Source organism: Antrostomus carolinensis, unplaced genomic scaffold (genome assembly GCF_000700745.2).
Source record: "Antrostomus carolinensis isolate BGI_N321 unplaced genomic scaffold, ASM70074v2 scaffold22697, whole genome shotgun sequence".
Lineage (NCBI taxonomy): Eukaryota > Metazoa > Chordata > Aves > Caprimulgiformes > Caprimulgidae > Antrostomus > Antrostomus carolinensis.
The window spans coordinates 1-27,788 of NW_010329784.1; the positions used below are offsets into that span (position 1 = coordinate 1).

The 27,788-nt window shown below is 40.8% G+C and overlaps 1 protein-coding gene across 1 annotated transcript; it reads right to left on the reverse strand.

Moving 5' to 3' along the window:
• Window positions 1-3,295: 3,295 nt before the first annotated feature.
• Window positions 3,296-19,002, reverse strand: ELF5 (E74 like ETS transcription factor 5). Its single transcript, XM_010172717.1, has 7 exons — window positions 18,989-19,002; window positions 13,854-13,984; window positions 8,658-8,885; window positions 7,629-7,679; window positions 5,980-6,126; window positions 4,017-4,212; window positions 3,296-3,392 (listed from the first exon to the last, which is right to left on the reverse strand). The coding sequence occupies exons 2-7, from the start codon at window positions 13,975-13,977 to the stop codon at window positions 3,296-3,298; spliced, it is 843 nt and encodes a 280-aa protein (XP_010171019.1). The 5' UTR covers window positions 13,978-13,984; window positions 18,989-19,002.
• Between the last annotated feature and the right edge of the window lie 8,786 nt (window positions 19,003-27,788).

A 27,788-nucleotide genomic window follows, 5' to 3' on the forward strand; every position in this document is an offset into this window, starting at 1 on the left:
CCTCACAGAAGACATTTTCAACGAGGATTCATATTTTTATCAGGTTTTTTCCAAACCGTACTGAAATAGACTACTCCCTCCCAAACCATTTTATGCTGTTTGCCCAGCGTAGTAGTTAATAATACATGGAATAACTTTGTGCTGAGTTAATACAGCGTGTTCAGAAGCTGAAGGCATTTAGGCGAGGAGCACGGGGCAGGGGTTTCTGTGTAGCAGCAGCCATGACTGGGGGGCACCTGGTCTGCGCCAGGCCTGAGCTGCTCTGGGGTAGCTGGGCCGTGCAGGGAGGAGATGAAGATGGGAGATTAGGTTTCCTCCCAGTGCAAAGGGTTCTACAGGCTGTTATCTCTCACGGGGCTGATGTCTATTCTCGGCATGAAGCCAGAGCCTGTAATTCTGTGTTTTTGAAGACACAGTTGTTAGTGCTGGGGGGGACCTGAGGGCATGACCAAGCCTAACTGCCCCTGCCTATGGCCTCCCCCTGGCCTGCCCACGTGCCCGCAGTGATGGCCCCGCCTGGCCGCGGCCTGTCCCCGTGCCCATGGCCCTGCTCAGCCGTAGGGCTGTTCATGAACGTCTTTCCCCTCCATGGGGCCTGATCCTCACCCCACCCGCAGGCCCATGTCCCTGGGGAGGTACCTGGTGCTCCCGGCTGGTGCTGCCTGCCTGACATCCTCCTCCTTCCACATCCTCCAGCACTGCTCACCCAGAGGTACCCGCTAACCGCCGTGTGCTGTGTGAGGAGCTGCTGCTGCCTACACAGGCTTCAGAGTCCACACGGCTTGTGACTGATGTGATCCATTAGGGCAGCTTTTCTCTGTAAATCAAACCATCATGTGCAAAAGAAAAACACCAAATGATGTCCTGTTGAAAGTTTTGTGTCTTTGAGTCATAGATATCTGTTCATAAAAGAGCAGAGGTGTCTGAGGCACCTCTGGTATGGGTTAGGAAAATATGAGTGGGAAAAAAAGCCATGTGTCTTGTGTATTAAATATTTCATTCACATTGTTAACAAACTGCAGTTAGTGGGGGGAGCTATACACATCCCAAAGCAGGTATTTTACAGTTGTTCTCACTTTAAAAACACACTTACAGTAAATCTGCATAACTGCATTAGAGCTTTGTGGTCGATGGATCTCTCTTTGGCTTGTCGGAGGCTGGGTCAAAAGGAGGGCCACCTGGGTGGGTTTTATCCATGATGATGGCTGAACAGCACCAGAACAGGACACACAAGGTAATTCCTGCAAATTTTCAAGATTTTGAAGGTTTGACATTAATTATCAGCCCAAACAGAATATATCTGTCCCACATCTGTGCATTTTAGGTAGTAAAGTATATTTGGAAAGTGTTTATCTCTCAGTTCTATGACTTGCCATAGACTGAGAAACATTTTTATGTGGAGTTTAGTGCCCTCATTTTGGCTGTGGCTGATGATTTTTCTTTTAGCAAAGTCATTGTCTCATATTTGGAAATAGGCAGCTGCAATAAAATTAGGGCATTTTTCACAGTATGCCCTTTATACCTTACTCATATCCTCAGAGAGTTTATCTCTCAGGAAGAATGTATGTAGCTGTTACACAGATGAAAACAAACAAATAGTTGAAAAGACAAAGTAAGAGGAGGATATTCAAAACAGATAACGCATAATTTTTGGAAGAAACCTCGGTGGCAGTTGTTTCTAATCTGAATTTTGCAAATTTAGTGGGTAGAGATTAAGCCAGGACATGATCTAAGTGGTAAGGTCAGTAACAGCCATCCTACATCCTAACCGTTGCCCACTCACCCTGGGTAGTACAGTACCAATAGAAAATGGTATTGCAGCAGCAGCACTTAATTTGGTAATCCAAGTTCTTAAAAACAATTGGTATTGCAGACAAGTTGCAAGAACAAGAGATTTAGGGATAAGGAACAAAGGAACTCAACAGTGAACCGAGGTTATGTGGAATAACATGTTTCAGGGCCATCCAATTGGAAAGCAAGACCAGAGCCCCATCAAACTCCCTGGATGCCACTTGCAGTAGGTCTAAAATGGTTGACAGATTTACAGTTGTTGCTTAAATTCATTATGTGGAAAAAACAATGTCTGTAAAGCTACCATACAGCTATGATGCTCTCAAAAACCCCAACTGAATTTTCATACACCACCTTTCATTCTAACCAATTTACTTATTGTAAAGTTGATGTATGGAGCAGCTGAGGGCACTCATGGCACATTAATTTATATTGGTACATGTACAACTGTATGTCATAGGCTTCTCTGAAGAATGAAACCTATGTTTGTACAGATGTGGGCAAAAGCTCTATAGAAACCTCTCCACAAATAGTAATTTGCATTTCAAAATTAATCTGCTTCAGCAAATGCTTGTACCCTTTCCAGAACTACTTCTTCCAAATGCAAAAGTAACTTGAATTCACCTTCGTGAAGGTTTGTAGAAGGAAAATTCCAACTTCTATGCATGAGAACTTGTAGAAAGTAAACTTGGATTTCACAGAAGCAACTCATTTTCTTCCAAATTCTTTATAATAAAAATTATATTCATTCTGCCAAATGACAGAATTCATACAATGTGATCAATTGCAACTCACCAATATAGCAGAAGGGACAGTGATAAATAATTGCAGTGAACTCTTTTTGGGTTCAAAAAACCAAATACACCAAGTATATATGGATTAATATATTTGCATAGGTGGAGTTAGTAGCCAAAGGAGGTAGCTGCTTGATAACTAATTCAGAATAGAGTTTTGTGTCTTTGTTAACTAGGTTGACTGGACATATTAAATCCAGACAAACAGAGAGGACCGAACTGCTCATACTGATTTCTAGCACATCTGAGAAATGCAATGGTTTAGGGTAGAATGGATCAGGAAAGTGTTTTTCTTATGAAATGAAATAAACTTTTCTGTGTTCTTCCCAAGTATGGGAATCTAGCTGGGAAATGTCCCTAAACAATCTCTTGTATATGGCATTGAAATGGGGACAAATTTACTGCTTCTCAGTGGACACACTGGCTGAGAGAGACACAGGGAGGTTTCAAATATCAAAATTAATCCTGATCCCTTGAGCAGCAGTAGGATATTCTTAATAGCGTACTAGAAGATAGTGCTTGGCAGAAAGCACTAAGGGGAAGACCACTCCAGAACTCAAGTGCTGTTGCTCTAGTCTGTCTCTTGAAGCAGACTACAATGCAGACTGGCAGAAAGTAGAGAAGCAGTGGAAAAACTCCCCCTCGAGTGTCTGTTGCAGCTGGATTCAGGCTGTGGCATGTTTCATGCTGAGGAGGAACCATGGGGCAGTTCATATGTTGTTCTCCTGCCATCCATGGGCGTTCTTTCCAAACTTGTACACCAGCCTTCTGTCCACCCGTTCCAAAATGCCAGATTTATAATAGTAACTGCAGGGGGGAAAAGAAAACAAAAACAATGGAGAAAGTAATAGTAGAAGTCACACTAGAGGAGTTCTTTACATGGACGTCATGGCAGGAGAACAGTACATGAGTCATTGTCTTCTTTACAGTCAGAGAGCTCCTTTCTTTCTGATAAATTGCTCTTGTGACTTTAAAGAGCTTTAAACTTCCCCATGTGCCTTGGAGTGTGCCTTCCACTGTTTGAAAGATACAAGGATTACAAAAGCAATGTGTTCTTTTTCGTTGGCTGTATTTTTTCTTTAAGATTACCACAGCTCAGAAAAAAAAACCCCAAACAGTGCTGCTGCTACAGCAAAAAGGATTGTTTTGTAGGGGGGTCATGTAGCAAACACAGTCTAAAATTCTCAACTCAGGTACAGTGTGATAGCTTTGTTGTCATCAGTAGAGTTGCAACTCTGCACTGCTTTACATTTAGCCTTATGATATTGTTTAGAAGCAAAGGAGACCGGGTGCTATCTCATGACCTATAGAAAAAACATGAAGAAAACAAGCAGACATCCCCCCACCCCAGGTTTTCAGGATAGTTATGAAAACTGGATGCTCAAGTAAGAAGTCAACTGAAATGAGGGGCCCTGCTGTCTATTAACTCACCGGAGAGCTCTGCTCAATTTTTCATATGTCATTCTGTCATTTTTCTTCTTTTGTCCCCACATCTTTGCCAGAGCTTCTGATTTAACAACCCGAAAAATGCCTTGTCCCCTGTCTTCCCATTCCAGGATGCCTCCATTTTCCTCAGGAGAAAGGAGCAGGTCTCTTACAAATTCCCACAAGTGAGAATTCTGCAGGTCTTGAGCAGGAAGAAGGCAGCTATTAAGTAGATGTTTTCTTACTCATGCCAAAGTACTAAGGCAGAATTATATTTACAGTACATTTTGTTATTGGGTTGTCAACCTCACAAACCTACTGCACTTATCTCAATTTAGCTTTCAAAATTTTAGTGCATTGCCTCTCTTCAAATTACTTGCTCCAGAAAAAAATAAATCAGGGTCATGCAAACACCTATGATGCTAGAATCTTTTGTTTTGTTTTGGTTTGGTTTTTTTGTTCACTCCAGAAACTAGTGAATTTTATTGCTTTGCAGAGTTTATGTCATTCATAGCTTCTGTTCCACTGGTCATCAATGACTCTAAGGCAGGATTTAACTTGGTTATTTAAAAGCAATTTTCAAGTTAACGTGTTTTAAGTGAGACTGTAACCAACATTGACTTGTCTGAAAAGGAGACAATAGTATGAGGAGTTGCAAAGCCTATTTCCCAGCGTTGCTAGACTCTTCTCTGTCATTTCAACTCTGTTCAGAAGTTAGTTTGAGCATCAGAGGTGTTATAAATAATGAGACTCCACTAAAAAAAGCTGGTAGAGCTGTTATATGCAGTTATTGCCTTAACTTCAGGTTCGTTTCTAGCTAATTAAGGTGCTGGGGTGTAGTGGTGTGGGCCCCTCCCAGCCACTTAAGCCATAACCACCAGTGGGGATGGTGATGGCTGCATCCAGCTTATGCTGGACTTTGGGGGCTGAATGGCAACGTGGCAGTCCAGGGCTGTCTGGAACAGTGACCCAGACCTCTTGCTGGTGTGCAAATATGACTGTGAGTCCAATGTCTTCCTCTGTGGCGGACAGCCCAGGGCCCGTTGAGCTCTCCTGAAAAAAGAGCAGACTGCACGCCAGGATCTCCCCTTGGGGAGGGATGCCTCTCAAGGTTACTCCTCGAGGTTGGGAGATTCCTTTCTGCAACAGATTCTTGGTGAGTGATTAACAGCATGCTAAACTTTGAAATCTTACCTAAGTGATACAGAGGCTTGATTGCACATGTATAATCCTTCAGACATAAACCGTTAACCAAGACTGGGACTAGGTTTGGATCCAGCCACACCTAGACTCCTCTCTGAGAAGTCTAGAAAGCAAGGGGGTCCTTTAGGAACCTTCATGACCCAACGGGAAGGCCTCCCTGGCAGTTTTGTCTGACCCTGTCCTCTATGCAGTAAATAATCCAGAGTACCTCGCCATCACATCTTGTTAAACCACTGTTGCATTTACTATTGCATTTCATTAACTCACTGGTTTATATCAATAAAGTATATTGTTGCTTCTGTCTTACGAGTGAAGTGCATCTCTGACTCCACCTGTGGCATGGGGGTTAAATGAATGTTCAATCCCAACACTGACCACAGGCGTCAGGCCCTCCCAAAGTCCTGAGAGCGACATAAGAATAATGACAGCTTTATAATCTGAGGTTTCTTATTTGTTTTTCTGCATTTAGAGCTGTTAGGTTACTTTCAGTTTATATTTTTCCAGTAACTTTGCCACTAAGAGAGCTAGAAGCACTTTAAAAAGGTAAACAGAAAATGAAATATGGCTCGAAGGAAAATGCCAAGTACCTCAATCCTCATAATAAAATTGTGAGAGCCAGCAGTACTTAAAAGCCAAATCTCAGTGAAATTTTATTTGTTTGTGGTGTCATTAAAGTTTCTTTTGATAACCCCATGGAGCTGGAGAATTAGAACAACACAGCCTGTGTAATCTTAACTCCAGTTCTGAGTTTCTGATATGTACTTACTTGTTCTACCATGACTGTGGCATTCTTGGCCATTGATGCTACCTGCCGTCACGCATGCCTTACCACGGGCTGGGACTGAACTGCAGAATAACGTGAGAAGTGAAGAAGGAACTCCCGAGTCTGGTGGCAACTTGGTCAAAAGGTCACCTATTGAAATGCCATGCAACATTAAGTCAATGGAAGACTGTGAGCTACTAACTTTATCTCTAGCACAAAGGTAAACACCAGTGAATAATTAACGTGCAACCGTAGAGACTGCAGCACAACAGAAGCTGAAATTTTTGTCGATGCTCTGGTCAAAATGCCTGGATTCTGTAGACATACGGAATTTGGTGCATGGATGAACTGCACCCCTCCCTGACGTGCAGCCTGAAGTTTTCTTGGCTTAGTGCTGTGCAGTGCTTCTAAAAAGTCAAAACTGCCTGAGCAGACAACGCGCTTGCACAAGTGACTTCAACAGTGTCTGGCTCAATATTGTAGTGGTGCAGAAAGCGATTAAAAGAGAATAATGAATGCCAGCAATTGGAAGGACTATCGAAGTCTGCTAATAACAGCACTCCTATGCAATCATAGAATCGTAGAATAGTTTGCTTTGGAAGAGACCTTTCAAGGTCATCTAGTCCAACCCCCCTGCAGTGACAGGGACATCTTCAACCAGATCAGGTTGCTCACAGCCCCGACCAACCTGACCTTGAATGTTTCCAGGGATGGGGCTTCTACCACCTCTCTGGGCAACCTGGGCCAGGGTTTTACCATTCTAGTGGCCACAAAAAATTATATCTGCTTGGTACACACCTAGTAAGAAGGTGAAAATCCTGTGAGAGTGATTGCAAAGTGAAGACCCCCAAATCCATTTCACTGGATAAATGGTAATGGGCTAAAAATAACAAAATAGAGGAACTTCTGTGAAGGTGGGCTGCAGTTTTATACTCTTAAATCCCACCGTGTTTATGTTTCTGAGAGCTGACCTCCAGGAGCTTATTTTGCTGTATGTGAAACCATAATATCTGCAAAAAGATGGAAGCAAGATGTCGGTGTTTGTCCAGGGCTATCTGAAGGGTTTATGCTTTCAGTTATGAAGGTTTCGTAGCATATTTGGAGTCTGCTGCTAGCCCCAAAGAGCACCAGCTAGAATTGGTAAGACAGTATTTTGGAATGTATATTTTTTCTGACTGCTTCTTTTCACTGGAGTCTTTCACGTCAGTGAGGTTTTTTTCAGTATTCTTCTGTTGGCTGAAGGGTTTGACCAAGGGAGTATCCCACATTGCCTAAATCCTAATTTGGAACTCAGGCAAATCCAGCCAGAAGCACTAATACCCCAGAGCTGATAGACTTAATAGTTTATTAGATTTGAGTGATTATAGCATATTCTGATTGCGCTTAGATCTAGTCAGACACCTGATATTTTGCCAGCTTTATCCATTTGCCCCCTCAGTAGACAAACAGCAAGCCTGGCTGTGATTAAGATCAACAGGATCTGTATTTCTGACTAGATGTTAGTCCACCAGCTGTACCTCCTCCCACAAAAATTCAAAGTATTCTCATGGAAATGAAGCTGTACTTCTGCCCTTTTGGAATCTGTGCACAAAAGAACAGCTTCGCTCTGCTTGGTGGAGTGGAGATTATTATGTTCAAAAAAGTTTACTTACAGTCCTTATTGGATGGCTTTGATTCTTCTGCATCAGTAAAAAAGGAAAAACCTAAAAAAGAAAAACATAATCCAGTGTTCAGTTCTTTTCTTTGCAATAATAACTTTTAAACGGAAACTTAAAGCCAAGTCTGGCCTTTTGCATCATTGTTTGTGAATACAGCTCTGAACAGAATTTATATAAATTACAGCTTCTAAAACCATGAAATATTTTTTTCAACTTTGCCACTGCTAAAATGATTTGCCTCTCCCACTACTCTGACTGAGTCTGGGTTTTTTTTTTAACTTTTGGATTTTTTTCTTACCCTTTGCATTATGTCTGTATGTCTCTATTCACATGCTTCGTGTGTGTTAAGTTTCCTTCCCCTCTAGTCCCTATGCATTTGTTTTTTGCTGTCCCGTATATCACATTTTCTCTCTCTTTCTTTACACTTAATTAGTCCTTTCTCATTGAGCCCCTTGTCCCTTTAAAACTACTCCTGCAGTCTTCCCTCTCTGCTTCTCCTAAGTAAAAATCATCTTTACTGCTGGAAACCAGATCTTCACGGGTCTGGAACTTGTCTGCAGTAGTAGGACAGTATCCCCTTTGTAAAGGAGTCATTACATTCACAACACACAAGTGAATGCATTGCACATACAAATCTGCATTCAAGGAACTTAGTTCATGTTGTGAGTCTGGCATGCAAAATTGGGACAAGCTAGAATTAAACCTGCTCGTGCAGCCATAGTTTAGGTCCTTGCTTAAGTATGTATGGCAAGGTCTTTGCGTTACTGGACCACATACTGCCTTTCCTCACAGGCTTTATGCAGTTCATAAAGGTGGATAAGCATGATCTGTTGTATTCCATTTACTGCCAAGTGTTCAATCCTGCCGTATTCCTGTGTACTCCTCAACGCAGTGTCTAAGCAGCATCTGTGTTTTGCCTTCCTTCAGTGCCTGAGGCTGTGTGCCCCACACTTTCTGTTAACATGAGATTCACACAAAGATGCAATGCTGTTTTGTTTTGCGTTTGATTTCTGTAACACTAACCGTGCATCCTGATATTCTGTAAGATGAAATACAAGTATTCGCCACAAAGGCCTGCAGCATTTACAAACTCTTCCTGGGTCATGTTGCACAACTGAAAGCCGTTGATATTAAAGTGGGAAAAGGAAATGTAGTTGGCATCTAGTTTGTACTGGTCACAGCAAAACTGCAGCCATTCACAGACGTTGTGCTTACTCCAGTACTCTGGGTGGATGGATGCCCAGAAAGAATCTGCAACATATTTGACAAGAAAGAGGAACATTGCAATGCAAAACTCAGTGCATTTCATTTTAATAAGCATATTTCAAGGAAAACTATTCCCTCTTCCTTCTTATGTTATGACTGCAGTATTTCTTGTTCCTCTAGAACACATCAAGCCCCGCCTTTTGCATTTTTCTGTCTCCTATTGTCACAGCCTTTTGTATTTCAAATATTCATATTAATTGCATCAGACATTTCAAGAGAAAGTGCTTGTATGTGGGGGGAAAAAAGAGAAAAATGCACCTCTTAAAATGGCAATTAAAAAAATATAAAAAGGCCAGAGTACAGAACATGTGAGAAATTATCACTCTGCGATAAAAAGGAATGATGCGTTCCTAGACTAAAATAACTCTGGTCTTAGACACTTGGCTACACTCTGTGGCAGATGGATAAATGCCATTATTACTTTTGCTATAATTCCAACAAGTTCTTTCACTCCTTTCATCTAAAATAATATTATTAATGTCACTTTTTTTTGTTGTTGTTGTTGTTAGATTAGAAACTGAAAAATGTATTGCTCTTAAGACATTTATCACTGGAGAAACATTTCTGACGGATAAAATAAGAGTGAAAGGGCTTCCAAATAAACCTGCCAGGCAATTGTAACCTAAAACTACTTTGCCAATTAAATGCCCCAGTTTTTAACAGGCCTCTCCCTTCAGCAATGCAGTTACCAGGAAAATGTGTAGAAATGTGTAGGTATTTGCAATAAACATTTAATTTTTCTTACAGAAAAACATATTTTAACTCTTACTGATGTAAAATCTAGGCCTGGTATGGTAAACCTGCATGCTGCAGCTAACAGGGATAGTCTGTGACTTAAACACTTTTTCTCTAGAATCGAAACAGGCTCTTGTTACTGAAGCTGGTCGGGCTTACAGTGATGGGCACACTCCAAAAAGCTCTGCTTTTTCTGTCGGTGGCCTAGACGGCTACGTGAATGCGAAGGTCTAATCTTGCAGTCTTTTTCTGCTGGATGCATATGCAGCTACCTTTTTTGGGTGATTAGAAGAATTACAGGCAATGGCAAGACTACGTCCTTTCTGTATCCATTCAGATAATGCTTAGGGAAAACAAAATTCAAGTCTGCATCTTGGAGTCGTCACTTTCCTTCGTTCATTACTCGCTTTGTTTCTATTATTTTAAACTTTTTAAGGATGACTAGTAAATTTCTCTCAGGTGAGATTCTTAAACAGAGGAATCTCAGCCTTGAGAGATTATTGCTTCAGGAGCTTTACAGATTCTAAGTCAATTTTGAATATATTATCTGTAATAATTATTATATCACTGGAGTGGTGCAGTTACAGAACAGTAAATAGCAGCAGAAAGACAATCAAATGTGTGAATGAGAGTAATGTAAAGAAATCAGAAAAGGTGGAGTTTATTTTTACATCTCACAGCATCTTATACTTGACTTATATTTCACAGGTTTTTAGTCTAGTCACCCATCATTTATTATTTAATTTTCAAATGAATTTGAACATTTGATTTTAGGCATTGCTTGTATGAAATTATAATTCAAAATAGGTTAGGACAGCACTGCAAGCCAGGTGATTTGTATCTGTCATTTGTCTAGACAGTCAGTTCAGAGTGCAAAATCATGCAAATAGGCTGGATGAGTTTCCAGAGTAAAATTAATTTGAAGGGTTTGAAATTGTGACAGAGTAACTGAAATATGGATCTTGCATCCTACAACCCTTCTATGAAATAATTAATACTTCTAATTATAAGTCCTGAAAAGTTTACAGAGGAATTTGTGGTTGCTTTCATGAATCATTCCCATGCTATAAATATCTTCATATGTATGCAGATACAGAATTAATGTAATAATGAATGCTGTGTTATAAACCCTGAGATGCTACTGTGACATCCTAGCAAAGCCAAGGGGTGAGCAGAAGCTCTGGGTCTGACTTTTGGGACCCATACCTTGAAGATATTTGGATACCAGATTTTATTTAACTCCTTATTGAAAAGAAAAATGAGGTGAGCTTGATGCTGGATCAGCAGTATGAGCCCTGCAGACTGCACACACCTGGCTATGTCAGAGTCTGAAGGCTCCCTTGGGTGAGAATGGGAGTGCTGGGAGCACCGGGCTCACAAGGCTTCTGCCAGGAAAAAGAAAAAGCTTTAAAATGAGGCTTCAGCTCTGCAGGAATCCCAACTTCAGAGGCTGCTCAAGAAAAGCAGAAGGCTGAATCCATCCCTTTCTGGATCAGGAATACATACTTTTTTTTTTTAATCCTCTGCCAACAGCCTCCAGCCCCTCCCGTAGGAAAACTGGAACATCACCACGTCCCTAACTAGTCAGATTTACCAGGAGAGGGGCCTTCTTGTGGGGCTGGGCATGGATCCAGCCCTGTGTTTCACGGGCTGCTCCGTAAGCTGCTGCAGCAAGCCAGCCCAGACCCTTTCACTGTAGTGAAACCCTATAGTTTTTCTCCTAGGAACATGGGGACGGCCGCGCTGGCGCAGACTAAAGTCCCTCTAAGCCCGCGTCCTGCCTCTGATCAGGTTTGCTGGAACAATTTTACGTTTTTGGAGAAAATATTGTAGAAACTTACTTCAGGCTCATACATAAAAATACTGGTGCTCTCTGTAGCACAGGAGCTGAGCCCAGAGATAGCCTGTAAATCAGTGGTCTTCATCTGTTTCTTTCTAGGCAGTCTCGCCATCCCTTTTTCATCTGCTTAAACTTGAGTTTCTACTTTGTTTCTAGCAAGTACAAAACAGGTTTTCAAGAGACATAGGGATCACAATCCTTAAGCCTGTAACTGTCACCAGAAGAAAGTGTAGGTTTAACGTTATTATGCTGCCCTTCATTCTTCTCTGGTTTCAGAGCAAAGTACTTACTTTTCTGTTCAAGGGCTGGTTGTGCAATGCTGGTGGCACTGCAGTAGTGGTTTTATTTGTGTATGCTAGACGTGTTAAATGTACTCCTTGGCTGCTGTGGAAGAAATTATAAGAGAGCTCACAAGTTGGTTTAAATTTAATTCAGGAGAGAAATTATTGAAAACATGAAGGACTTGTGGGAAGCCTAAAACATCAAAAATTGAGCAATAGAAAACATGTGGGAGAAGAAACATAGCTCCTGTCCTGGTCAGAAAAAGCTAATTATTTCCTCAGCTCAGCTTTGCTTAGCAAGAGCCAGTCTGACCTGATCGATGCACAAAACTGTGTGTCCTAAGACCTGAGGGAGTTTTGCATCTGGCTACAAGTGGAGTTCAATTTAACACAATTGCTGGGGTATAGATGCTGCACCACTGTTCACCTGGATTAATTCAGAGCTGCGCAGCTGCAGAGTCACAGACCTTACACTCTTAACAAGTAACAGATTGCAGTAAAGCTGGAAATTGTCAAAATGCCTCAGACAGGCTGCTTTGCCTTTGGCAAATGCTGATCTGCTCATATCAGAAGTTATCTTATTTCAATTTCAGTGTTGTGGTTTTTGTGTTTGGGTTTTTTTTGTTTAAAAAAGTGGAAGAAGATTGAATGACAGGCAAATGTGCACTAAAAGTCAAGGCAAAAAAAGAATTATTCTGACTGATCCAAAATTAATTTAAAATTTAATCAGATATTTTAAAATGCACGTTTAAATTTTAAAATAGAATACTTTCTGTGATTTCTGTGATTTCAAATAAAACTTTGAATTGTGTTCTAGGCTGGAATGGAAGCTAGTATTAAAATAATACAATTTTTTGAAAAACAAAAATTCGATTCCTGCGGGGCTTTGAATGCAGCCATTTAGGTGAAGCAAGAAGATTTATATTCTACTTTGTATGTCAAACTTAACAATATAGAAGCAAAATGCTACATTCTCAGTGGTCATTGATTAGCACCATCAGCAGCCATGTGAAAAGTTCTGTTCTTCACTACCAAACTTGTGCCTGGGCAGGAAAGGTCTTTTCCATAAGGCCAGCAGTGTTCGTGTAAAAGGACAAAAATAGCTTTAGAAGAGAAAAATGTTGCATAAAACCAACATTTTTTCCCAGTTCTCACCAAAAGTTTGGCTCAGTAACACGAGTGGCTTGTGCTACCTTCCTTTTCAGAGCATGTTGAATGATTCAGCCTGAGTGCAGAGAAGAATATCAGAAGTGTTTAGGAATTTAAACCACCTGTTTAGAAGGGAGAAGATTTCTAACAAATAACGCTTACTTAAGCTTCTGAACAGTGACCTGGCCTAACACCAAGACATTTGGCATGAGCTATTTCAAAGAGAGTTGGTATCCCCACTTAAGAGGCACGGCCTGTTAAAGCCCAGGGTTTCCATATGCACAGTTAGAGGACTGCGTGCTTTACGTGGGCAAATTCTGCAGTGGGGAATTCTTGCGTTGTTACGGATGCATTTCTCCAGCCAGACAGTTCTCTGGTGGCTCTTATAATCCTAGTTTTCACCAGCTTAGTGTGTATTTATTTGGTCACTGATATTCATTACAAAGTTACAGAGCATTTGAGGAACTGTAAATCTCTCAAATTAAATTACTCTTCCGTTATACTGCCAAAGTTTGGTATTGTGGGAATGTTTTCAATGGCAAATGCTGGATTTCAAGCAGATGGGGTTAACAGAAGGAGTCAAGAATCTGAGGCCATAGTTGTCCTGCCCATCTAAATGAACAGTGCTGTCCTTTGGGAGTTCCCGCTTGCATTAGGTGTATCACCTTTTCACAAATGAGGAAAAAGCGTCAGTTCAACACAACACACAGCAGAACTAAAGCCACTACTTGTTACTACTCTTCCTGTGCACCTCTATCTTGCATGGCTGGTGAGATGCTTGAAAGGTCAGCAAGACTAGAAAATAGAAGGCATATAATAGAAGGCTCAGCAGCAGGTTCAGAACCCGTAGTCTGTTTGCTGCATGATTAGTCTTGAATGAATTAAACTCAAATCACCCTTGAGTTTTTGACACCGTACATTTTTTTCTGTTGGAGTCCATCTACGTACCTTTCTGATGATCACAGGTGGTATAGTCATCTTCGGTTGCCCCAAATAACTGTGTCCAAGACATCAGGGGATCACAAACCATTGTGTTTGACAGAAACGTGCTTTGAGTTACTGACTCCAGCATCACCTTAAGATATTGATACATTAGTTGAAGATTAAAAGATAATGTTAAGGACCGAAGCTATAAGGCTACAGGCATTATTCCCTTGCTGTGTATGTATTGAGCTATGAGGTACCATTGCCCAGCACCAACTAAACTTCAGCTGAAACTAACAACCACCTTCTGAAAACTGCAGTGAGGGAAGGAACAATGCTGTTGATGAATATACCATAGGTAGATTTGCAGGAAAAATCATTGTAGTGACATAGTCCTAGGAACTTTATAATGTAGTTTATGTATATAAAAGTTAGAGTGAGGAATAAACCATAAAATAATTAGAAACATGTAGATGAGACTAATATTATGGTTTAATGAGATTGTTGGTAAAAATATTTGAGCTAGTCTCCATATAAATGTGTGAGAAAACATCATTCTGGCCATACAGATACTCTTTCTGTAAGACACTGCCACAGATGTCAGCGAGTCCAGAGCATGAGGAGACTGACAAAGTTTGAGGGGGAAAAAAAAAAAAAGTGTTTTCAAAAGAGATTATAAACTGAGAATTTATGCAGAAAACTGGTTGTATGCTTCAGGGAAGAAGGTACCTGTTCCTAAAGTGAAATGACTGAAGAATAAAGTAGTTGAGGACTGATGATATTTCAGTGAAAGAAACGAGTGGCTGAGGAAAGCATAATCCGTGAAATGAACTAAGGTAGGTACAGAAGAAGAGAATTTTTGCCCTCCTCTTTCTTTTATACATGTGTCACATATGTACTTACACATGAATTTCACTGTTCTTTTTGCGTAAGGCTCATGATGTCCGAGAACCTAGACCTCCCTTATGACATTTAGTAGAGATGCTGATGGTTTAGGAGACTTGAAGGAAAAAAGTAAGTGGAATTTAAACCCCTGGTTCTTTATGTTCTAGTTCACATCTGCTTTCCTGTTTGGAAGAGACTGGAAATGTTCCACGGACTAACTGCTGTGAATGCCTAAATGGACCTGATTGTGGCCCTTGCCTTTGAGACTTCACACAAAACTGCTCAAGCCAGTTTTGGCTCTTTTCTTCAGACCTGAGCTGCTTCTGCCTTTCATAACTAATTCCAGCTTGGGTAATTTCTACCAGAAAGACACCTGAGATGGTTGGTAGGGTAATATGATCTGAAAGGGCAATGTGTAGTCTAAAATTATTACAAAGTCAAAAATTGTCCAAATAGCTGTGTATACTGAAGAAATGTGGAGGATGAAGAAGTTTCTATGGATAGATTGCAGAATTGAAAGAAAACTCTGATCTTAGTCTAAATAAAGCAAGGATGAGATGTGGAACATGGAAACATTTGGGAGGCTTCTGAAATCCTTTGATATACCGGAATTCACGTACAGGGCAAGATAATATTTCAAGAACATCACATTTCCACCTAATCATACCACTGTGAATGGAACATTAAGCATTTTAGTCAATATGGTCGAAAAGTCTATTCTCTATGCATTTCTACCAGAGGATTTAGTGTAGAATACCTCATACATGTATATGTGTGTAATTGTGCTTTTGGATGAACACTGTGTATTCGGTGAGGAATATAGAATTTCAGAGCATTCCTACAAAATAATCCATATGCATCTACCAGGTCCCATCTCAGATATAAGAGGATTAGCAGAATTTAAGTTTATGATGGTCCCAATCTGATTTTTTTTATTCCTCTGACTTAAGTGGCCCACACAGAAAAAGGTTCCCAATGTCATACCTATTACAAACAATGTAGAAAGTCAAAACAGTGGCATTTTTATCAGTTCTGAGTTGCTACCAAATATAATCCAAATATAAATAAGTACTTTTTTTTTTTTTTCCTGTAGTTGTTTTAATGTTTAATTCCAGTACTTTAATGAGATGATGCCAACTTACTATGCAGAGAATTCTGAAGTTTACAGGGCCAGGTAGAAAGAGGTCAACCATTTTCTACTACAATGGAAGTGTATTGACCCATGAATGAAAATGAAAATGAAAAACAATGCATGAGAGACCTACTCATTCTTACCATTTACGCAAAAGGAAATATTTTTTACCTTTTGGTAAAACAAAAACAATTTTGGCCCTCTTGAAATCAATGGGAATTATTTCAACAGAAGAATTTCACTGCTCATTAATCACCAAGGAGTGGCAGGACAGAGACATGCAGAAGAACTGGATAGAAAGTCACAGAAGAACAGGGAGAACTGACAGCCCACTTCTATAATGAGACGTTGCCAGAGGTGTACCTATATCTATGCAGTAGATGATTCCAGTTAGCACCTCCAGAAAAAAGGTAGAGAACTCCGGGACATGTGGTGACACTGATTATCCCAGTCATACCCTCTGTATCCAGCATATTCCTACTCCTGTAACAGTCATCCTCCCAACGCAGTGAGCAGCCCACTGTGCGAATACCCTGGTACCAGCTCAGTGGGCAGAAATAAGCTTCTGAAAGCCAGGTGTCAGTTTGAGGAGAGCAGAGTATCTCTGCAGATCATTGGAGGGAGACGTTTCAAAAAGGATTGTGAAGATAACCTGTTCAAAGTATCTCCCCAACTCTCTACGTGTCTCCCCATATGTAAGATTTCACACTAATAAATGTCTGGAATGAAATCCCAGTCCTACTCAAGACAGAGAGAATTTTCCCCTCAGGTTCATCAAGGACAGAATTTCACAGTTTATTTCTACTGGCTGTCAGCAGAAAAGAATTTTGATCTGGCAGTTTCACAAGTTTAAGAGTTACTTCTCACTAGAATGCAAATGAAACAAGGTGAGAGGAAGGTGAGTTCACATTTTCTTTACAGTACAACAAATATCTCTGTTGACTTTTTTTAGGCTAGTGCTTTTAGTGAAAAAAAAAAAAAAATCATTTGGAAGTACTCATTTCTTAGATAAAAGAATGTATTACCTTGCAAGATTATAATCCTTCCTCCATTGGGGTAAGACTTAGCTAGAAAAGTAAGAAAAGTAAGAAGTTATTAGTATTTGCATCATTGCTATCCAAATGCTAATGACAGATTAGTAGATTTAGTACTTTGCTTGTGAATTTTCATGATGATTTTTCACATGTGGAAAGTAGATTTGCTCAAGGTGAAATGATATCTGTGAAGACGGATGAACTGTTTCAAGCAAAGAGGAATGTGATATAAAGCCAAAGCCATTGTATTTGAAAGAATTCAGAACTAGGCACGTGCTGGATTTTGTAGTTTATTGTGAGGAAAACTTATTTCTCCAAGCTGGGAAACTAATTTTGTGAAGTGGAATGGCAGCCTCGACCCCTGCTGAGGATTAGACCCAGACTTGCAAGTGTGGGGCAAAGCTGCCAGCTTCATATGCTACCAAGAGCCATGACCAGCATGCCAGGCCACAAAAGCCACTTGGGAAGGAAAAATCCTGTTCTGCTCATATGTAGTTTATACTGCTGCTCCCATATAGAGCTATGGATGCTCCAGAAAATAATGTTAATTGTTAGTACCATCAGCAAAGATAATATATTTTCAAATATTTTATGCAAACAGGATATTGGTTTGGGTCACATTGAATAGTATTTCACTGTTAGCAGGTGCTGCTTATGTACACACATACCTATCTGCTTAAATACGCTTTGGGGACATAGAAAGGGGAAGAGGCAGGCAGGTTTTTTAAACAAGAGAGCTTCGCAGCTCTTGGTTTTACTCCAGCTGGTGCTGGGTTTGAAGAAGCTATTATTTAGCTGTCACATTACAGACAATCTCTTTTGATTAAGTGAGACAGGCCTGAATTGTTAATTTATTAAAAAGTTTTTGTTGAGGCTCATTCTTGTCTTGTCTCTGCCATTAATTCATTAAACCAAAGTCAATTGTCTGTCATTGAGAAAACTGGTGATGCACTAATGAGACTGGCAGGCAGCACATCAGCTGAGTGCCTGATAAAATCACCACAGCAAGGCTACTTTGACAGCCTACAGCTCTTTTAAAACAATGACTTCAGTAAAGAAATGGAGCTTACTTGTAGGTAGATGATTACTCCTGACGCAGCAGTAAAGTCCAGAAGTAGGTCTTGGGAGCAAGGGGAGAGCAGGAGGCTTTAACAGCAGCGCAGCCTGACACTTTGGATATAAAGCCACCTGCAGGACTGTGATATACGGAACACCTTACAGACAGGTTCGTTTGGTTTTTCAGGTTCTTATACACACCCCTTTTGATGACAGTGATAATATATAGTATAACATAGCCCAGGGATTGGGGGAGAAACATTCTCAAGTGGCAAAAGTTTACCTTTATCCTGTATTGGTTTTTTATCTTTCTCTAAAATGTGTTGATTTACGTAAGCATGACTCCTGGACCACCTTAAGCAAACCTGGTGTGTTTAATCACTTGAACTGAGGAGACTCTCACTCTTTCTTTCATGAGCATAGCATGTAGCAAGGGCTATTGCATTTTGTTCAGAGCTCTCACAGCCCAGGAAATGGCATTCTCACTATTTGCATCTGGAAAAGACCAGGATGCAGAAAAGTGACTGGCTTGAAGTCAGGCAGCAAACCACTGTGGGTGTTAGACCCGATGTCTGGCCGCGCACAGTGCCTCCGAGATCCGCAAAAACCTGCTGGGTTCTAGCCGCCAGGTGCAGCTGCCTTTAGGTCTGAAATGACTGTGAAGTGATTTGCATGTTCATAGATAGAATGCTTGGCATGATTAGAAGCAACAGATCAGAGACACTGGCAGTGGAGAGAATGAATTGGAAAATGAAATGAGTACATCCAACATAAAATGCTATTTCTTTTTAATATAAATTAGGAAGAGCTTTGATCAGCCTGCATCAAAATATTTTTGTGCCCCAGAGGTCCACGTTAATGAGTAGTGCCTTGTGGATGCCTGTATAAACAGCAAGAGTTAAAAATTGAGGCACATATGACACTTAAATTCTTCTCAGAGATACTATTTCTAATACTGAAAATACCTCATCTTTAATACTTTTTAGGTGGGCTTTGTACTAAGATTTTCCTGTTTTCAAAAATTTCTCAACCAGAATTGTCACTGGGGGTGGTGGGAATGGGGGGAGGGAAGAGCAGTTAAACGAGACAAGTAAGAGAGGCAGAAACTTCCAGAATCCCTTTGGTTTCGTATTCTACTTTTCTTTTATGCTCTCGCTTTGAGTGAAGACATTTATTTGCTCCATTACTGTGGTGTCAGAGTGCCTCATGAGCTTCACCACGCTGGGGAAAATGTGTATATGCTGTGGCAGCTCTGGTGCAAGCAGATCTTTTCAGAAACCCGGTCCACCGTGTGTGAGGCCAAACAAATGGGTTTGTGCTGATCGCTTTGTCCAAAGCAACAGTCTGATTTCCTGCAATGTGGCTTTTGCATTGATAAAGCAGCACAGAGACTGAGAGATCATCCAGAGAGGTAGCTCTTGGTAACCTTGTAAACGTCAGTAACTGTTTAAATAAGGAGTGACAGTTACTGTACTGTACAGAAGGGATCTCAACGGCTGTGTAAACACGATGTGATAGGTACAGCCCTAAGAAATGAGTCACAAAAAAAGATTTCTTCTCTCTCCCACTCAATGAAGGTATTTAAAGAAAATTCTCAGTTCTCAAGGATGTGGAAGAAAGACTTCTCTTTTAATGCAGCCTTGTAGACATGCTACTGCGCTTGTGAATTCACAAGGCAGCAGCAGTCCGTGCTGTGTATTTTGTCTTGCACCGAAGTGCCTGAGCCTTGGTACTCAGTTCGTGAACAAAGACTTGCAGGTTTAAATAAAATTGACTGAGCTCCCAGGAGCAGGGAGAAATTACTGGATTAGCCCATGACACCATCTTTGACAGTTTTTAACAAAAGTGCCAATCACAGAGCTTTGCAGACTGATTGGAGAGGTATTGCTGATGAGTGCAAATGGACACTAAGGATTTCCACAGTGAGATGTTTCTGATTCAAATGCAGTTCAGATTTCGACTGGCTAAAATGAACTTTGTTCACACTTTATTAAACTGGGCTCATCTTCATATTTCCTCAGTTTATGGCCAATTTTTATTTTTTTTATCTCTCACAATCATCAGAGTGACTCCAAGGAGACTTTGACTTGTATTATATGGTCTGGAAAGTGTGGTGGTGATAATGCTGTAAGTTTGTTTCTTTCAGCTACAGCAGCAGAAACTCAATTAACTGTTTTGTCCACTCGCTCTGAACTGCCCAACACCAAAAAACACGGGGTCCACTGTCCCGTAATAACGGAGTATGCAATGAACACACGTCTGTGTAGCACGATCTAACTGTGTGCCTCTTGGGCAATACATCTCCCAGGCACTGCAGCCCATCCCAGTGACCTCTGAATTGCCTGTAGCAAAGAGCCAGTGTTTTCCTTTCAAAGCAGCAGTCAAAATGTCAGAAAAAATGTCAAGAACTAGTGAGCTACCAAACGTCACGAAAAAGCCCTTATTATCAGTGAGCTCTGCTCAGCATATCTGAGATCATAACGACCCGATGTTTCCTTTCATCCTTAAACAAAGCTAATCTGAGTGTCTACCAAAAGGGGAAAAGTTCTAATGTTAAGGCTATGTGACAATATAACAGACAGTATGCTAGAAAAAATCCCTCACAACCCGTCCCTAAAATGAAAGATAGGCATTAAGTCCATATTTGCAGTTAATATACATAATGGATGAGATGCCTTGGAACAAGTTGCAGAACTCTCTTCAAGGGACAATACTTACAGTACATGCTAATCTAGTTTTTTCTTTTAGCCACAGCAGCAGAAAAACTGATTAACTCTGTTTCCTCCATTCAGAACTGACCAACACCAAACAACTCAAGCTCAACTCTCCTATCACAACAGAGGATGTGTTGAACACACTGCATCACATCTTCATCCCTGCAGATGTAGATACTCTAACACTTTCCCTGGAACAGCAGAAGTTTCTGGAATGTCTATCTGGAAAAATATTTATTGGAAAATCACATCCTACTTAACCAAATGATGGACTGACTGAATTAATTAACCTTTTTTATCTTTCACAGAAATATCCTCTAAAAATCTTGACATACTTCTGAAGAACTGCACGAGAAACAAAAAGCCAAAGGTGCTCAGCATTCACCAGCAGCATGAATAGCTGGTTATCTGGGCTTTGGTGGGTTTTATACCATCCACTCCCACAAGTTTTCTCAGTCTCCTGAAAAGGTAAAGATTTTCCATATTTTCTTTTCTGTGTAATCCCACATAGAGACAGTGCTACTGACTAAAGACTGAAGAGTCCAGAAGTGATAAGACAATTAGTAACACATTTAAACAAGGCTGCAGCATACCACAAATTCCCAGCATCTCTTCCGACACACCATGCCCTTGTGTCCTAGAGATGCTCTCCACCAGAGAGAGCGGGGTTGGAGAATGATGGAAGCACTGACAATCTCCTTGGCATTATGTGGGATGATCATTGGATGTTCAAGCTTCACATTTTCTGCTCTAAAAAATTTTAGTGAGAAGCCGTTGTTGAATGCTTTCAATATTAGAATTAGAACTGGTGGCAGAAGTAAATATTGAGAAAAAACAAAGGCTGAGCAGAGCCTTGGTGGTGAAGAGTAGGCAGCGCTTGAGCTTTTTGAGTTTGTTTGGCAACAGCTGCTTGCATTTGTATCTGGAGATGGGTTGGACAGGAAACGTTGGTTGTCCAGCCAGCCCAGCAGCATGGCTTTGACTACTCTATAGAAAAGGCTGCACTGCTGGATTCACTTCGGTGCAGAAAAGGCTTTGTGCACTTTTTAACTTGTTGCTTTCTCTCTTCCCTTCTGTCTGACAGAAAGGAATAGGGCCATAGGCTTCCCACAGTCTCTTAGGCTGCAGTCCAGTTCACCAGGATGGTGAAATGGTTCTGCTTTTAGTCCCCACTCTTCTTGTAACTACATTAGCCACCTCCTAGTTTTAGATGCTATGAGTGGGCAGCTGCTCCAACAAACAAGAGCACGTGGCTGTATCCCTGCTATGGAATGTCAGTTGGTGTTAGTGTCATTTTTCTCATGTCAACAGAAATGACTGTCAAAATGCTTTACACAACCTTCTGATGGGTATTTTGTGTGTTGGATTTTTTGGGGTTTTTTTGTTGTTTTTTTTTAAAGGGAAGAACACTGAAGGGTGTGTCTTTGACCTTTGAAGTATGATGGGAATTCCCCTGCAGACTAAACTCAGAAGGGTTAGGAAACAATAGTGTTGATCAATCTGAGACAGATTAAGAGTTAGAAAACAGTAGGAGAGATCAATTTAGTGCTATAAAAATTATCACCTTTTAAAAATACCTTTCATCTGTTAATTAACAAAGTCCATAAAAAAAGGCAAAATAAAAGTTCCTGTTTCTCTCGGAAGTCTAGATGGCAAATATTCATGTAGTGGTCTACACAGAAGATGTCTAGACTTACCTGAAAAGAAGGTTCTCAAGGAAAATCAAGTCAAAGCAAGGATCTGAAGGTAAAGGATCTTAAATTCATTTTGACATGGGAACCATCATCTGTATGCATTTGGTACTAGTCATCATTCAGCAGCCCCTGAAGACTTTTTCACCTTTCTTTTTCAACACTGTGGGACAAAAAGACAGGTTGATTTAATAACATGCATACGCACAGTAGGTTCCTTGGTTTAATGAATCTGTCTGTGTCTTGGGACAATACATTTAATAATTTTTAAGTTGAGGCCTATTTTCTTTTCCAACTCACAGGAGCCTAGAAGGGCTTCACCCCCACAGCCAAATCATAAGAACCAGCTAGAAAAGCTGTAACAAAACTCCCAGTGGCACCACCACTCACAGCCTTGGGTTTAAACAAAAGGTCAATGTAGTTCTCAACTGAGAAAAATTAGATTAAAATCTAAACAAATGAGTGAGGAATGGTGCCAAGCTTGGAAGGATTAGGGGATTCAATGAAAGATGAAACTTCAAAAAGTGTTTGAGCCTGTTTCTTAATCCTTGAAACTCAAAGGCACAGAAAAGTAACCTCTTAATTGCTGCACACCTGTGCATGCCTTTGCCACTGCCTGCAAAGGCAGCTCATATATGTTTCAGTGACCAGAAAGGTGGACATCTCTCAACCATAGAGCTGTACACAGTTCCAGTTAAATCAACTCTTCCCTCTGTGTCCGTGCATGACACATTCTCTCAAATTCTCTCTTACAAGCAGAAGATCTCTGTTATGCTTTTCTCGTGACACTAATCTTAACCTCGTGAGGTTCAGGTTCGTGTGACCTGAGGCACAAGAATCAGAGAGTGAAAATACTCATGGCAGCCTTAGTTGGAAAACTTGTTTATGGCAATCATTAAATCCTGCAAGACCCTATGTTTTCCTAGAGACTTGCAAATGAATGGGGCTAACCAAGTAACGAGTTGGATTTCTACTAAATTTTTGTCACCTTCAGTGGTACAACATGGGAGGACAAAATGTTCACGAATTCTGACTGAAATTTGGCAGGAAGATATAGACAGGAAAAGAGCAATGGCTCTTCTGGACAAATTAGGCTTTCTAGACCATGGGTCAAACAGGTAGGCCTCCTTCCATTGGAAAACTTTATTTTTTCTAAACCAGTATACCATTAATATTGCACTCTAGTTTCTTGGCAGAAAGCATTGCTTCAAAAGTCCTTTCAACCATGGTCTGGAAGCTCAGTGGGCTATGTAGGTCCTTTGGGACACAATGAAGAACAGCTCAAAGTGAAGGACCAGCGACCACAGAAAGCAGCTAGCAACAAGGACACCCGTGCTTGACTTCTTGTCTTGTTCTGCCTGTTTTTTTGGAGAAATGCACACATTTGCTTCAGTTTAAACTTGAAAATACGTGCAGCAGCAATCCGTACTGTACAGAAGCACAGCGGGTGTCCATCACTATTGGAAAGGTGACTTAAGCTTGTTTCAGTGTTTCATTATGTTGAATTTCTCCTTCAAATGACCTTGTAAGCTATTGGAGCAACAGCCAGAAGAAACTAACCCTTAACTCGAAGGCTTCCAGAAAGACATTAAAATGTACGTGTCTGCTGTTTCTCAGGAACGTTGGGCAGAGCAGAAAGCTTAATGCTGCCAGTGCTGTTGGCTCAAACAATGCTTTTGACATTTCAGGAATTAAGCATGAAGGATTAGCAGATAAACAGCACATTGTTGTACATGAAGAACAATCCTTAACCCTTCACACATCCCAAAGGAATATGTGCCCGATCTGGATGGACAGCGAAGAGGCACTGTGGAGAGGGCATTTGGCTTTCCTTTTGTCATTACAAAGGACTCACCTTTGAACTAAGAATCCTACGGAACCTGGTGGAAAAACTGTAAATGTTAGAGCAGATGAGTGATGAAGGAAGGCCTGCTGGAGTGGGCATGCTGGAAAGTTTTGTGTGCATGACAAGAAATGGGTCAGAGGAAGTGCTAACGTGTGCTGAGTTTACATACTTACAGTGGGGAGGGGGGAAACAGGCTTTCAGGCCACTACTGCAAATGGGGAAACATCCTGGAAAAATGGTCACTGTGGTGGTGCTCAGGATTTTGCAAAAGCTGTCGGATAGATTAGACATAGTTTATGACCGTGGGATACAGTTGTTATCAGATAGTGCTTTTGCAATGACCGACAATGTAAGCTTTACAGCCACGAGGACCACTCATCCTTCTTGCTTAATTTTTTAGTTGGTAGTTCATATTATTCTTTGTGCTATCTCTTTTTTCATGCAAACCTGTGAACATTACCTTTTTGGAAAGAACATCTATCTTGTTATGGATTTTTAATAGGCATCTCGGTTTTCAAACAGGAACAGTCCCTTTATTTGTATACTGTGCCTAGAAGAAGTCTTTAGTGCTTCAGCTGACTGCAATCCTCATTCACGTAGGCACCTGATGAGATAAAATTTAGAGTGTGATTCCCATTAAGATAAACCAAATCCTTTAAGATACATGTATCATTAAGTATAGGAAGGTAGGTAGCATGTAAGCGGTTAATCTGTCATTGCAACATTATTCAACATAATAATAAAAACAACCCAAACAACAAACAAACAGAAGAATAACAGCGTGATCAAGGAAGGACTTGTATGTCCTGTGGCACTGAGAAACCTCAAACTCACTTCAGGCAGAGAATTTTCAATAAAGCACATCATTGGAAAGCAGTCTGTGTTCATGTAGACCATAACATTGTTACATACCAATCTCATGATCTTTGTAGTTTTAAACCAAAATGTAGTTACTTTTAACTTATGAAGCCTTTTTGTTTGACTGCAGGGTGGAAAAAGTTGGTTGCTTGTTTAAATTCTACTTCCATAAAAAAACCCCAAAATACAAGAAAAAAAGGAGAAAGACTGTGGAAGGACACGTGCATGTCCACAAGAATACCTAAAGGAGCAAGATTACGACATTAAATGTACTCAGGCAGGCATGGGTCCCAGGCTGAAACAAGGAGCGGGCTGGACTGATAAAACAGATTCAGACAGTGAGTCAAATTCTTACTTCTCTTAGCATTGGCTCCAGGTCTGAGTTCACTACTCCTCCTGGGAATTCCTAATTGGAATATGCAGTTGCTGCTTGGCTGATGTAGTGGAGGGGTCATGTATGCTGCCTTCCCAAGCTGGTAGGAGCTGTCGGTGAGTAATGTAGCTCATGGGCTGAACTCCCTGTTTATGGCTCCGTGCTGAGAAGCGAGATCCAAGTCCCTAGGCAGAGGTTAGGAGATGGTCTTTTTTAGATACCAGTCACTGCATTTTCTGCTAAGTACTTGCATGCAATGCTGGTGAGGAATCTGCTAGGGCAGCATTTTTTCAACCAGAAAATACCCTTTTGTATTTATAACTGAAATATTTTGTGAAAAGATATCAGCTTCAAGAGAATGTTACTTGAAATGGCATTCTTGGTCAAATCAGACAGTGAGGATCTCTGCTTGGTTCAAGTAGGTGAAGCTATGTGGCAATAGCAGGATGGATACACAGTTTCCTACAGCAAAAGGTGTGCAAGATTACATTCGAGTTAAGAGAATGCTTCATCCATTGAATTGTGATTTGCGAGTTAAAAAAAAGCAGAGGTCTTGATTTGTTAGTGAAGAAATACACAAGTGCAAAATAAACATCCCTACAATGAATTAGAGGGTAGATTTTAGAAGAATGCGGATACCTGTTGTCAGAACTGTGAAAACATCCACACACAAATGCTTGTTTCCTTGTGCAATTGCTACTATTGTGTAAGTGGTTCCCAGCATGGTAAACAGTGAGGGTGAGACAGTGAAATAGATCTCTTGGACAAACCTGTATTTATTTGTCAATGCAATTTTGGTGCCTGTAACAACAAACTGATTTGATATTGTATATCCAGTGTTGGATATCACTAAAATTTATCAGCAAATTCAGTAGTGTGTAGCAGCAGCAGTCCTTGTGTCAGAGACAAGCACCACGAACTCTGTATTTGACTTACACTTTCTATGTGACATTCGATTATTCCTGAAAGAGCACTGTGCTGCTTTTGGCTGGGGTAGAGTTAATTTTCTTCATGGTAGCTAGTATGGAGCTATGTTTTGGATTTGTGCTTGAAACAGATGGCTGAACACCTGCCTGCTGATGGGAAGGAGTGAATGAATGAATGAATTCCTTGTTTTGTTTTGTTTACATGCACCGCTTTTGCTTTACCTGTTAAACTGTCTTTATGTCAACCCATGAGTTTTCTCACTTTTAAGCTTCCGATTCTCTTCCCCATCCCACCGTGGGGAGTGAGTGAGCAGCTGGGTGGTGCTGAGTTGCCAGCTGGGGTTAAACCATCACAAGCATTAATTCTCTGCCTGCAACCGCTGTGCAAGGGCTATAGGATCCATTGCTGTCATCTATTCTCTCCCTGATACTTTTAATCTTATTTCTTTAACAAGGTCACCAAAAATAAAATAGCTTGGAAGAAACCACTTTACACAAACCTGACAATCACCTCCCACTAAATTACACTAATACTGTACTCGGCTTCTTAGATGCTCCATTAGTGCAAGACAACTAAATGCTGTTAAAATCAAAGGGAGGAGAAGAAACTGTGACCCCCTTTGAGGAAATGAAGACGCAGCACAGTCTGCCACTCATGTAATTCTCAAAGCTGCTGATTTTGGACTTTCTTTTGAGGTGTCCCTTGGATCTTCCCTACTGCAGAAACTTTAAATGAGGTTTGCTGGCTCAATATTGAACACTGAAACTACTGCTAGATGTTCCCTCTTTCCCAAATAACAGAATCATTAGAATTGACCTGAACTGAACTCATGAGCTTAATTCTACTGAATGTTGCACTTAATTATTCTGAATTCTAATGAGTTACTTGTGTACCAAATAGGCTCAGATGCTTGGCATCCTTCTGTTGCTATGCTGTTGTTGCAGAAATACTCTGCAATCACTAGTCTGAGATCCATTAATTGCAAAACAATCAGATGAACCAATTGCTCACATTTGGCATCTTGTCTTTGCAGTCTTGTTTCCTAAGAAAGCTTGGGCATGTGTAAGTGCATGTGCATCTTTCCTGTCTGCCGCCTCACATCTTTTGAAGCTTTTGGCCAGTTTTACCTATATTTGACACGAGTAGCAGCCCAAGGCCACCGCAGGTTCAATGGAAATGGTCAGGTGAGGAAAAAGGGGAGACTTTTCAGGTCCCTCAGTAAAAGACAAGATCTAGGAAGTGCTGCAACACCTACTAGACAGGAGCGAATCCAGACGAGACACATCTGTAGTTAACAGTCCTGCTGTGGGAATCTCTCAAGCACAGCCCACGCAGGTTTTGAGAAGTGTGCCAGAAGACCCAAATCCACAGGCAACCAGGAATTCTTGGTCTCACTGCTTACAGTGCTGCTCCTTCTGACTTCCTGCTTTTCAAGAAATTCAG